Here is a 12,590-nt window from a genome sequence, read left to right as displayed (position 1 = left end):
TACTTGTTGCTGCCTCGATTGGTGCTCAGCACTGAGGTTAAAGCAAGGAAACAGGACTGGTTGGCCCTGGTGTAAGTATAATGTGACTGGGTGGGGTGTCATGTCTGGTGTCTTCAGCATTATACTTCAGTGGCGGCAGCGCTTTGGCAGCATGTCATCATATGACTGAAAAATTATTAAGTACGACGTTAAACCTCAAGGATACATTCACTGATTCACTGGGAAAGCAAGCGTCTGAACCACCATGGCATGACTGACTGCCCTGTTCAGAAATTTAAGATTTCACTTTAATTATTTCAGGTTTGACAGCTTGAACACTTGAGCTTGAGTGAGGGAATATAAATAACCAAAAAACCAACTGAGAGAAATCTATTATCTTCCCTTGACTTGGGTATGAGAGAAACTGGTGCTTCCAACAAGGTATGTATATAAGTCTACAAGCACTTATGTTGTCTTCACAAATGTGAGAAGACTTTTTATATTTAATAGAGACACTCCTTATTGTTACCTGATGATGACCAAAGCGATGAAAGAGGTTATTTAATGTATTTCACCTAAAGTTTGGCATGTAAAAATGCGCTTTTAGAAGCACAGAAAGGCCTTAAGATGATACTTTTGATGTCGTTTTTGATGATACGTAAGATATTCTGATGAGAAATTAACCAAGCTTTACAAAATAATCTAAAAATAAAAGTGGCCCTATAAGTCGGATGAATCAGTCTCAAGCAAGCAAAAGGTGTCACTTGAAAAAATCTGAGCTTTGAGCAAAATACAGAAAATTTAGCTAGTTCAGTTTGTTTTTTTTTCATTCCTTCAAAATGTAAAAAGGTGAAGCTTCCCCGTGTTCCTCCCTTCCCTTGTGATGACAGTTTATGGGTAAACAAATAATGGCCGGTTCAACTCGGACCTGTGTTGTCATTTTCCAGGAAAAGCTATTCTTTTGCTACGTAAAGTATTGTGGGTTGTTTCATAGTGTGGCATTCTGTATCTGTCCATTCAGGCATTCTTGTTTATCTTGAGACACCACCACCCACCCCTTGTACATCCATGCGTACCACTCTTACAAGAGCAAATTCAGCCAATGGCTCATATTAAAACATACAATGGGCTCATTTATTATTCAGATTACAGTGAATGTAAAGCCTGCCAATATATTTACATAGAAAAATGAATATAGGGCACAGTTATCACACAAAAATGTGTAAAAAAATCTATAAAGCTTTGAAATTCGAGAAGATGAAGTTCAGTATTGGGGATATGGCAGAAACCCTTATGAACTTGGCCAATCACTAGCACTGTAAGTGTCACGTGATATCTTGCTGTCACGTCAAAGAACCTGTTACACTGTAGCTCTCGATCGCCAGTCTTGTTTCTTATAGTGGATAGACAGATATTGATGCAATTGATTGGATTTTTTTAGTTTAAGAGTTAAACTGATGCATTTTGGACCACACATTTATGATAAGGCAACTAAGAATGGCTGCCTGTGTCACAATGCGTACATGTTGGGCAGGAGACTGCAGTAACTGGTTAGGGTGAGCTAGCAAGAAAACCACCTCGGGAGAGTCATTGATTAAAGAAAAATATTGTGACTTTTCTTTATTTTTCCTTAGCAAAGTGAGATTTATCATGAAAATATTCTCCCAAAATCTGAATGAAAGAATCTGTTATAAATCACAAGGGCCAAGTTCGGTAAATTTGCTGATGTTGGTACAGCCAGCTAGGCCAAATGCTTACACCCATGCAGGACGAGGACGAGCAGGGCCGTTAAAACATGACCCTTGTGTCTATGAATATCGCCTTGACCGAGCGTCAAACTAAAAGAAACATCGACCCTTTGAACATGGAACAGAGCTGACACTCTTTGGTTGGGTACCAGGCGTTTTTGTTTGTATTGTCTCATTGTCACATTGTCTGATACAGATGGTACGGAATAGCTCGTAGATTTTGTGACATCACTGTAAATAGCTATGACATGGCAAAATGGTGTCGCCAAATGAGTGGCTAGGTACTGACAATTGTTTGCTCTTTATTTTGTTGATAAGTGGTGTAAAATTTTTAAAATGCTTTTAGAACATTTCTTGAATACTACTTTGTTAATTAATTCAAATTTAGTGGCTAACTTTATGTTCGCATTAATAGTTCAGACCTCTTTTGTTTTCTAATCACTTTTTTATTTCACCAGTTGTCAGAATCTGGGCACGATGAGAGTGTAAGCCTGTTTGACTCCACCAACCAACAGACCTTCACATTCAAGTGGAGAGAACTCCGTCTGACACCAGAGGATACCAACGACTTCCCCCGCTGTCGCAGCAAACATGGCGCCTGTAGACTGGGGGACTACGTGTATATGTTCGGGGGCAAAGATGTGGTTGTGTCCCTAAAAGACTTGTGGCGATATAGCCTGGGTAAGTGTGTGGGAGACCTAGACCCAGTGTGTCTGGGTGGCTCAACTTTTACCAGTAGCTACAGAGACACCTACTGCTGGCTTCAAATCAGACGTGGTGTTTTGTTTGATGTCCATAGTATCAAATCATGATACCTGTTTGGTCTCAACTGAGCTTAAAGGGCAGAATCTTGACTGCATTTGATAGGGAAGAATCGAACCAAGGCATAATTAAATGCCAGTGGTAAATTTTCATGTGTTGCCTTCCACCATTAGGAAATCCTAGCGGCAACATCACCCGAGCAGTCTTCCGTGTACCCAAAAATGTGCATAGTTTCTTTATGGTGGCAGACGGATCACAGAAATTTCCCACTGATGTTAAGGTTTTGTGTCAGTTTTTTATATCGAAGGAAATCACGACTGCTTTACATACGGCTGAGTCGGAATTGGATGCATACGACGATTTGTGTGTTCGATTTGTTATGATGTTGGGCAGGGTAGTGTGCTACAATGAACTTGAAGCTAAAAATTATTTTTGATGTGGCATTAAAGTAGACAGTTGAGTCTAGTCATGCCGGGTCTAGAAAGACCTGGTTTTCCCAAGGTGTCTGTTACAAATACAAGTATTACCAATTCATGTAATACTACACACATCTACCCATGCTCAAGGTATCAATATTGGCCAGATTCCCAATGAGGCCTGTTTCTCAATTTGCAGCCACAAATTTTCCAATTGGGGACTGATTTCACAAAATATATACCTCTCAGATATGCACAACTCTCTTATTGTTTGAACAGTGAGGTAAGGTAGAAATAATTCGAAAAGTTTGTTTTTCATTAACTGAAATGTGCATTCATGTTTTATTCAGCTGATTAGCCAGTACCAGTTAGCTGAAAAGTACACATTACTTAAAAATCACAGCTCTTCAGTGCACTTCTTTCCTACAATATGGGTTTCGTGTTTTTGTAGACTCTTTCCTTAAATCTGTGGATTACACCCAGATACATGCATGTATTGTGGCAGTGACAAGTCTCTCTGATGTATAAAGCTGTTATTTTTTTTTTTTTCGGTCAAATGTTGTATAACGTACAAGGAAAATTGAAGCAATTTTGAAAAAGTGATGTGACATATACGATCATATTTTTTTTTAAACGGTATACCAGAATGCTGGCTTTTTATTCTTTGTACAGAGAAGAACAAATGGGAGAGTGTCAGCTACAGTGGGGAAAAGCTACCCCACCTGGAGACCTTCTCAATGCTGCCCCACAGGGTGAGTTAGAAAAAATGTTCAAACAGATCTTCTGTAATGTATACCTATGTTATTTCTTAGGTATACCTAGAATCAAAAGTTTGAATTGTAAAAAAAAATTTTGTCTCCAAAATCGAATTAAAAATGTGCATAAACTGAGATGAAATTTGTTCTTTTATGTGTGAAACTGTTGAGGAATTTGTGTAAATTGCTATTTTTGCAGTAGCCATCAAAAAGATGCCCTTTCCAGATCTGGTAGACAATATTTTTTGGATCTCTTAAAAAGTTTTGGGTAGTGCTATGGCTGATAAGATGCTAATCTTTCATTCACTGACACATCCATTGTGCAAGGTGTTGCAGTCCCTGTAACAAACAGGGAATTTTAAAGGTTCCTTTACCTCCAGTCTTGTGAAGGCCTAGGTGGAAAGTAACAAGCAATCAACAAAAGCTCATTTAGGTAGTTTTCCATCAGTTTCTTGAAATCTTGCTGTGTGATAAAACAGCTGTGTGTTAATTTGTATGTAAGAAAGATTACATGTTAGAATCCAAAGGCTGGTGGTTTTTACTACCAATACTAATGAAACAGACCTCTAACATACACATATGAGTCAAATATTCTTGTCTAAAGAGCCCACTACCAATAAATCAATCAGCCAGTCATTCAGTCAATCAGTAAAATGATTAATAAATCAATCAATGGTTCAAGAAAGTAACCATTCAGTCATTCACTCAATCAGTCAATAACTCGAGGCATTTATTCCATCAATCAATCAAACTATTCAGCAAGTAAATAAATAAATCAATCATTCAGTCAACTGGTGGTCTGTCAGCAACCTGTGAATGGTCGTAAAACACCAATCAAATAAATAAATAAATCAATTGACTGGTAAATCCATCTCGATTTAAGTGAAATAAAGTTCATGTATAATTTCAGAGGCTGATCTACATATTTGGAGGCGAGTTTAGCCTGAGTCAAGATGAAACTCCACTCTGGGTCTACAACACAGGTAATGTCTGACGCGGCCATCCAGGAGTTGTCCCCGCTTTTAGCTGTCCGGTCCAACATATAATTATTTGTGGAGTTCTTTCACTGGAGTGGCATCTGGCCAACCAGTGCTTGGTCTATCCCCTTATGCAGAGTGTCAGGTATGCCAGTTGTAAAGACTCGCCTGGAACTGAACTCATTTCTTCTACTGGTCCGTTTTTAAATCTAGTATCTAGGCCTTTCTTTTTTTTTTTAGTGTATGTTAGAATGTTCACACATTACTGTTTGTACAGAACCGCATTGAGAGTCTTGAAATATGTTTCAAAATTTAAGTAAAATTTGCCCTCTTGAGAATTGTTCAGTGATATATTGTGAAAGTTTAAGTTTCTTCCTAGAGTTATTATATTACGAAAATTGTTTTAATGCCGTAGATAAACTCTGTAAGATACTGTAATGGTATGTAATATTTAAAACATCTGGGGCCCATTTTAGAAAGCAGTTGCTTAAATTCCATGATAACATATAGTAAAACAGCAACAATAATCTGGTATACAACAACTCCATAGTTTGTATTTACTTTATTTATTTATTTCATTGGTGTTTCACGCCGTACTCAAGAATATTTCACCTATATGACGGCGGCCAGCATTATGGTGGGAGGAAACCAGGCAGAGCCTGGGGGAAACCTACGACCATCCGCAGGTTGCTGCAAGAGCTTCCCGCGTATGGCTGGAGAGGAAGCCAGCGTGAGTTGGACTTGAACTCATAGCAACCGCATTAGTGAGAGGCTTCTGGGTCATTACGCTGCACTGGCAAACTGAGCCACGGAGGACCCCCATAATTTGTAAAACCCACTTTGCATTGTCAGATCTGCAGTACATTCGTAAGATTACCACGCAGACGGGACAGCCACACCCATCTGGAAGGCGGGACCATTCCGCTGTCATCTATGAAGATGCCATGTATATTTATGGGGGCTTTACTGACGTCACTGGATCTTCCAATGAACTCTGGAAGTTTAGCTGTGGTGAGTGAAACACTTGTTTACCTGCCGATTTGTTTAAGTTTAACTTTTAACCAGAGAGATTGAGGAAGAGATTTCCATTACACTTGTAGGAAGTTCATTAGCGTTCAGAAATTCTGTTATTACCAGCTTTGGCTGAACAAGCATGAAGAAAATATACAGAAAACCAAGGTGATTAGTCAGGCTAGGCTGGTAACACCGGTGTTATCAGATATGAAACGACCTGGGCCTTGGGGGATATACATGTATATAGAGGGTATGCTGTAATTCGTAGATATTCGTTTTGCTACATGTACTAGGTGAATGTACTGTAATTCTTCAACCTTTTCTCATGTTTATAAGGGTGTTTATTCAAGCATATTCTGAAGGGATTATTCTGTGTAGACCGATAAAATTACACTTTTTGTGAAGTTCTGAAATTGGCCAATCCACCCAATGTAGTTTTGTCTCCAAAATCAACTTGAAAATGTGTATAAATTGCACTGAAATTTGCTCTTTTCACATGTAAAAAGGTTGAGGAATTAGGCCAAATCATTTAATGTCTAATGTGTGCATAAATTTGAAAATCTAAGAAAATATTATTTTCGACAATTTATTTTCAATTTTTCAACAAATTGAACTGTAGAAAATATTTGTGAATGATGACCTTTAGTCATGGATGTCAGAATGTCAACCATGATAACTGTCTTGATGTTACAGAGAGTGAGGAGTGGCAGCTGGTGTTGTCAGTCCCTGGGGGAGAGGATGGCCCTGGGGCACGGCACGGCCACACCGCGGTGGTCTACGACAAGTCTATGTGGGTGTATGGCGGAATGACTGACCTGACTCACAAACCTGAGCTCTGGACATACAGCTTCAGTGAGGATTAGATTATTTCATGTCATCTTACATGAAGTTTGCTGTATATGTAGCTCACTTTTCTTCATTCAATATGACATTCATGTCAAGCTTGTTCTGGAAGAGTGAAAGTTAGTTTATGGCAAGTAAACGTTTAGTTCTAAAGAATTTGCAACAGTTTTAGTTTAACATTTTGTATTTTACATTAAAAGTGTACAGTGTGTTACGTGTTCAGCCACCTGGCACTGTTGTTATCTACAATTTAAATTTTAAAAAGGAAAAAAGTTAGTGATGCAGTGTATTTTAATAGCTCTCTGAGGTATGAGTTCAAAACCAACCCTGAACAGATAATTTATATATTCCACATTTCCAATGCTTATGCGGCCTTGGTCACAGTAAGCAGTCAAAGATGTGTGCGTAGGCATTTGCACAGGGTTTCTTTCATGAAAGACCACATAGGGTGTGCAGATCTATATGTCACATGTAGGAATGTCTGGCAGTGACTTGCCAAAGGTCAGTGGTTTCACTCCACCCATAAAACTGACCGCCATCGTATCAGTGAAAGTATGGCCGAACATATCAATTAAAATATATTTAATTCTACCTCTGCCAGTGCTAACAAGTGCTGTTGTTGTTTTGCTTGTAGAACAGCAGAAATGGACACGGATCCGAACCAGAGTGAACCCTCCAGCTTTGATTGGACACACAGCTGATGCGGTAAGCACCAGTCCTCTTTAAAGATATCAGTTCTTGCCGTATGGAGGCGTTCAGAGACAGGATTAATTCTGCTGCCGCTGTGGAGGCTACTTCTGGATGTAACCTAACTGATCTATGACTGTGTCTTATAGAAAATTTTAGATTTTGGTTTAAGCCATTCAGACTAAATTTTCAAAATTTTTCCTCTAATAGCTGACGTATGCGTACTCAGAAAATGCAACCTTTGATGTCATGCAATTTTCTGATTTTACAGAATGATTCCTTTTTCTTTAGTTGTTCCAATTCGATTTGAATTGCAAAAGTTTATGTACTGTGCACTCTTTAACCTTTTCATCCATCAAAGCAATTTTCTGAAAGGAATTTATACACACAATTATTATGAAAATGACATAAAAAATCATTTGTTTGCGTCATTAAAGATTCAAGCTTCATAAAAATGTGCAAATTATTTCTCTGTCCCTCGTAGTTTTCCCAGAATGCTTCGAAATCATGGTCACCGAGGCGGTTTAAAAGTTGAAGAAGTTGAAGAGTATGTACGATATTGCCTCATCTACGTGTAAACTTGATATTCTAATGAGAGCAACAGCTTGCAGTTGTGACAGTTATATTTATTGTTGATGGAAACAATAAAAATTGAGACAAGATCGAGACAAGAGAAAGTGAAGATAATTGGTTCTCTTTTTTTTTTTTGTTGAAGGTTGGTGACAGCATGTTTGTACTAGGGGGAGAAAACTGTGGCCAACCTCAGAGTGCAATGTGGCGATTTCACTTTGGTAAGTCTATGCGATGTGAGAAGTCTTTTCCTAACAACATCTATATTTTAATATGTACACACATTTACATGAGACTTTAATAAGCAAGTATATTTATATTATTTATTTGATTGGTGTTTTACGCCATACTTAAGAATATTTCACTTATACAACTGCAGCCAGCATGATGATGGGAGGAAGCAAAGCCTGAGGGAAACTCCCGGCCATGCGTTGGTTCCTCGCAGATCTTCCCACGTATGGCCGGAGAGGAAGCCAGCATGAGCTGGACTTGAACTCGCAGCGACCGCATTGGCGCGAGGCTCCTGGGTCATTGTGTTTTTTATATTTTTCTTACTTCTTTTTTTGTTCCTCAAAAAAGTTTGCAGTAGGAAAGTATTTGCACTCACTGTAGGGAAGTTCATCAAATTTGATAACTTGGCTACAGAGCCAGATCTATGAAGTGAATGACTGTTCATTTTATTCATAGGTAAACCTTTTTTTTTGATTCAAGATATATTATATGTAATCTGCATGTTGAGAATGGATTAGGGGATTTAAACCCTGGTTGTTAAATTTTAACCATGTGCCACAGTTGGGAAGGGTATATGAGGATTTTAGTCCTGGGTGTGAAATTTTAACCGTTTGCCACAGTTGTGCAGATTTAAATCCTGGGTGTGAAATATTCACCATTTGCCACAGCTGAGAAGGGTATATGAGGATTTTAATCCTGGGTATGAAATTTTAACCGTTTGCCACAGTTGTGCAGATTTAAACCTTGGTTGTTAAATTTTAACCATTTGCCACAGCTGAGAAGGGTATATGAGGATTTTAATCCTGGGTATGAAATTTTAACCGTTTGCCACAGTTGTGCAGATTTTTATCCTGGGTTTGAAATTTTAACCGTTTGCCACAGTTGTGCAGATTTAAATCCTGGGTGTGAAATATTTACCATTTGCCACAGTTCAGGAAGGAATATGGTGATCTAAATCCTGAAAATCCTGTGAATATTTAAACCTGAGCTTTTTGCAACGGCATAACCAAAAAAAACAAAAAAAAAAAAAACAGTTGCTGGAGATGTAATATGGAGTAAAACTGGTTCTGTGTTTATCCATGGTATACATGTATATAGCATTACAGGCGGTTTGGAACCCTTATCATCACTCTTGTATTTACACTTTTTAACTTCCAGAGTCTCAAAACTGGGAGAGAGTGGATTTTCCGACAGGAGTGCTCAGTTCCCGGACACGACACTGTACTGCTCTCATCCTGCCTCCTCGTCTGGCAGACAGCGAGAAGGAAACCACCCGCTCTGTGTCTCTGCCAGCGCTCCAGAGACGATCGCGTCAAAGCACTGGGGTACCCGAGCGCCCGCGCACCAGTCCTGCAGGGTGTAGCCGTCCTCTGCAGTCCAGCAACACGATCGTCTTTAACAACAAAGTCTACCCAAATGATTCCTCATCTGCCTCCTCCAGCCTTTCGTCAACCCCAAATGATGTCAAAGCTGTCCGGGAATTAGGCAAGGGCTGCAATGGCTCCTCTGACAGGTCTGAAGGTATTGAGCTGTCCATATTTTTCTCCGAGAGGGGTTTTATGGACACCAATGACAAGGAGGCTCTTCTGTCAACTGTACACACGCTTTGTGATAATCATGCAGAGGCAGACAACCCAGCCTATATGGCCAGCCCAGGTGTTACGGGTAACTTCAAAGTGTTTGACAGTTCTGTTGTTGATAAGGTGACACCTGGAACTCCTGTCGTCCCCCTAGGTCATCTGGTGGACGTTAGCATTCCGACAGACTATAGCCCGGTTAATGCACGAAATAAACTTCAGCTGTCTGCGAAAACACAGCACCAACATTCCGAGGCCGTTGTTAAGCGTAAATCTTTTCCTACCGACGACATTGTCTTGGAGGATCTGGAACAAGGTGCGACGTTGTCAGAGCTGTTTGAGCAGGATGAGTTGTTTTTGTGTAGTTCAAAACTTTCACATTCTGCCACTATCTCTGGTCAAATATCAAATGCATGCCAGGCTGTCTCTGGAAAACTGAGGCAAATGTCAGGTGCACAACAGCCTGCATATGTAAAACTGGAAAAGCCTGTTGCAGAAAAACTCTCACAGCCTTCTGCTGAGACAAAAACAGCAAACAAACAAGGCAGAAAAGATGACTGTCTAACTGAAAGAGCAATGCCAGTCTGGAAATCCAGGGCCAATAACTCTGAGCAAACCACCTCGTTCTCTCCAGTGTGTGCTGAGACGCGGCAGAGGTCACATGACAACCCAGTCCAGAGGACAGCCTCAGATGCTTGTCAGGTAAAGACTTTGGTAAATACAAGTACTGTAATGTGTTTGTAAGTCACACTTTTCACACAAATTCAGGTGTTTATCAAAGAGACTATTATGGAGATTTTTGGCAAGAGATCTATATTGCCTAATCACGTTCAAAGCTGTGCACCTTACAACGGTCACTGAGCCAAGTCCCCCTTTTTGCTATAGATTTATTTATTTATTTGATCGGTGTTTTACGCCGTACTAAATAATATTTCACTTATACGACGGCGGCCAGCATTATGGTGGGAGGAATTCAGTCAGAGCCTGGGGGAAACCCACAACCATCTGCAGGTTGCTGGCAGACCTTCCCATGTTTGACTGGAGAGGAAGCCAGGGTGAGCTGGACTTGAACTCACAGTGACCCCATTGGTGAGAGGCTTGTAGGTCATTGTACTAGGCTGGGAAGAATGAAACAGACCTCAGATCTACGCGCTGGCTTGCTAACTACTTTGTCCTGGAGGCCCATTCTGTTATGGAAGATCATGGTGCATACATATGTATGTTTATATTTTTTATAATATTGTACATGTGTTTGCTGTGTTTTTCTGGCTCAGATGGCTAAAGCGCTGTCACTGTCAGACTTTTGACCAATTGCAAGTTCGCAAGTTCGAATCCAGCTCTTGCTACTTTGGCTGAGATTTTAAGTCAGGAAGTTTGTCGTAATGAAGGACAGTAGATTACTCTTGGCAATCCTGTTTTCTCCGCATAAACCTGACCACGGCCCTGTAAATGAGAATTCTTGAGCACAGGGTTAATTAACAATTTAAGAAATAAATATCAACCATGTGTAATTATTCTGAATCTGTTTTCCATTCACTCTTTCAGAAGTCGTCTAAGCGTGCGCCTAGCTACGTGCTTCAGGACACAGCCTGCATCTACGTGTTTGGGGGCAGGGAAGGCAATAGAAGAGAACTGGGTAAGACACCTGTGTCTGTCTTCAGGTGTGAGATTCCCTTAACGAGCTGATACTGCCCTGTTTTTTTTTTTGTAAGAAATACTAGAATATGTATATACTAGACCTACACGTAAACTGTAGCAATTTTCAACTGATACATTTTGTTTGATTCTGATTGGTTCATCCCCCTTATATGTGTAGTGTCGCTGAAGATTTTTTTATGAATTAGTCTGTTATCAGAAAAGATTTCTGTGAGTGCCCAAAGCCTTTGTGTACATCGAAAGCGGATTTGTACGAACCTCACTTTAGGTGAAATAAAGTATGTGTCTGTCATGTTGGATTTCTGTAGTCGTGCGTTACAGTACTATTTAAGTGTGAACGGGGAGATTTTTTTGGCTAGTTTTATTTCCACTGACTCTATTTTAGTACATTGCTATTTTTCTGTTTTATCATGATGATCAAAAGTACATGTATCTGGGAATATATCAGTATCTCGTCATTTTCCTTTCCTGTCTTCAAATCATCGTAATGTTATATATTTATATCTATATATCTATATATCTATATATATATATATATATATATACATGTATACATGAATATTAACAGTAGTGCTAATTTTCACATTTTGTTGCTTTTTTATGTTTTACGTTCTCTGTCTGTACATAAGTAAAATGACATAATTGTACATATATCTATATACAAGAATGCATTAATTACTTTATGTGGGAGATAAAAAGATTACATTGTAATCACAAAAGTCAGAATTTCTCTTCAGGAATCCCCAATATATGTATATTTACACAGACTAATCCTTCAACCTTTTTCAACCGCCTCTGCAACCAATATTTTGTGACATTCTGAGAGAACTGTGGGATGTAGAGAACTAATTTGTACAGTTTTATGAAGCTTGCATCTTTAATGACACGAACATTAGTAATTGTAGGAAAAAATGTCACTGAAAAAAGTGTTTTAGTGATTGAAAAGGTTGAAGATTTACAGTTTGTGTTACATGTACCTAATGTCAGAGATGAAAGTTTATACATTACATGTCATCAGAAGTCTGAATTTCTGGTAAAAAGAATGTCCATACATAACCCTAAATAACCCAAAATTTCGTCCAAAAAAACCCCCATTTTTAGATGCAAATAAATGTCCTAAAATATGATTTTTGGTGCTAAAACTTATAATTTTCCAGTAGAATATCACCTCATGTTCCAAGCAAACCTTACAACACCGTTCTAAAATTAATAGAACTCTCAGAATCAGGAAACATGGGCAAGTTAGTCATGGAAGGAATTTATGGTCATTCACGGTATTTGTAGTTATCATTTACGGTATTTGTAGTTGTCATTTACAGTATTTGTAGTTGTCATTTACAGTATTTGTAGCTGTAATAATTACCTGTAATCAATC

General features: G+C 39.0%; 1 protein-coding gene across 1 annotated transcript; it reads left to right on the top strand.

The window, feature by feature from the left end:
• The first annotated feature begins 298 nt into the window (after positions 1–298).
• LOC135477737 (uncharacterized) lies at positions 299–11,657 on the top strand. The gene is made up of 10 exons (XM_064757931.1): positions 299–420; positions 2,186–2,408; positions 3,578–3,657; positions 4,571–4,643; positions 5,490–5,648; positions 6,345–6,503; positions 7,129–7,199; positions 7,897–7,972; positions 9,141–10,261; positions 11,105–11,657. The coding sequence occupies exons 1-10, from the start codon at positions 394–396 to the stop codon at positions 11,243–11,245; spliced, it is 2,130 nt and encodes a 709-aa protein (XP_064614001.1). The 5' UTR covers positions 299–393; the 3' UTR covers positions 11,246–11,657.
• The last annotated feature ends 933 nt before the right edge of the window (positions 11,658–12,590 follow it).

This window comes from Liolophura sinensis, chromosome 11 (assembly GCF_032854445.1).
Source record: "Liolophura sinensis isolate JHLJ2023 chromosome 11, CUHK_Ljap_v2, whole genome shotgun sequence".
Lineage (NCBI taxonomy): Eukaryota > Metazoa > Mollusca > Polyplacophora > Chitonida > Chitonidae > Liolophura > Liolophura sinensis.
The sequence above is the reverse complement of the archived record's forward strand: the minus strand, read 5'-3'. Positions and strand labels throughout refer to the sequence as shown.

Bases quoted from the DNA above. Each gene is read 5' to 3' on its own strand.
- LOC135477737 (XM_064757931.1), top strand. From the start codon at position 394: ATGAGAGAAACTGGTGCTTCCAACAAG. The intron at 3,658-4,570 runs GTGAGTTAGAAA...GTATAATTTCAG, and splicing joins TCTCAATGCTGCCCCACAGG to AGGCTGATCTACATATTTGG. The intron at 4,644-5,489 runs GTAATGTCTGAC...TTGCATTGTCAG, and splicing joins ACTCTGGGTCTACAACACAG to ATCTGCAGTACATTCGTAAG.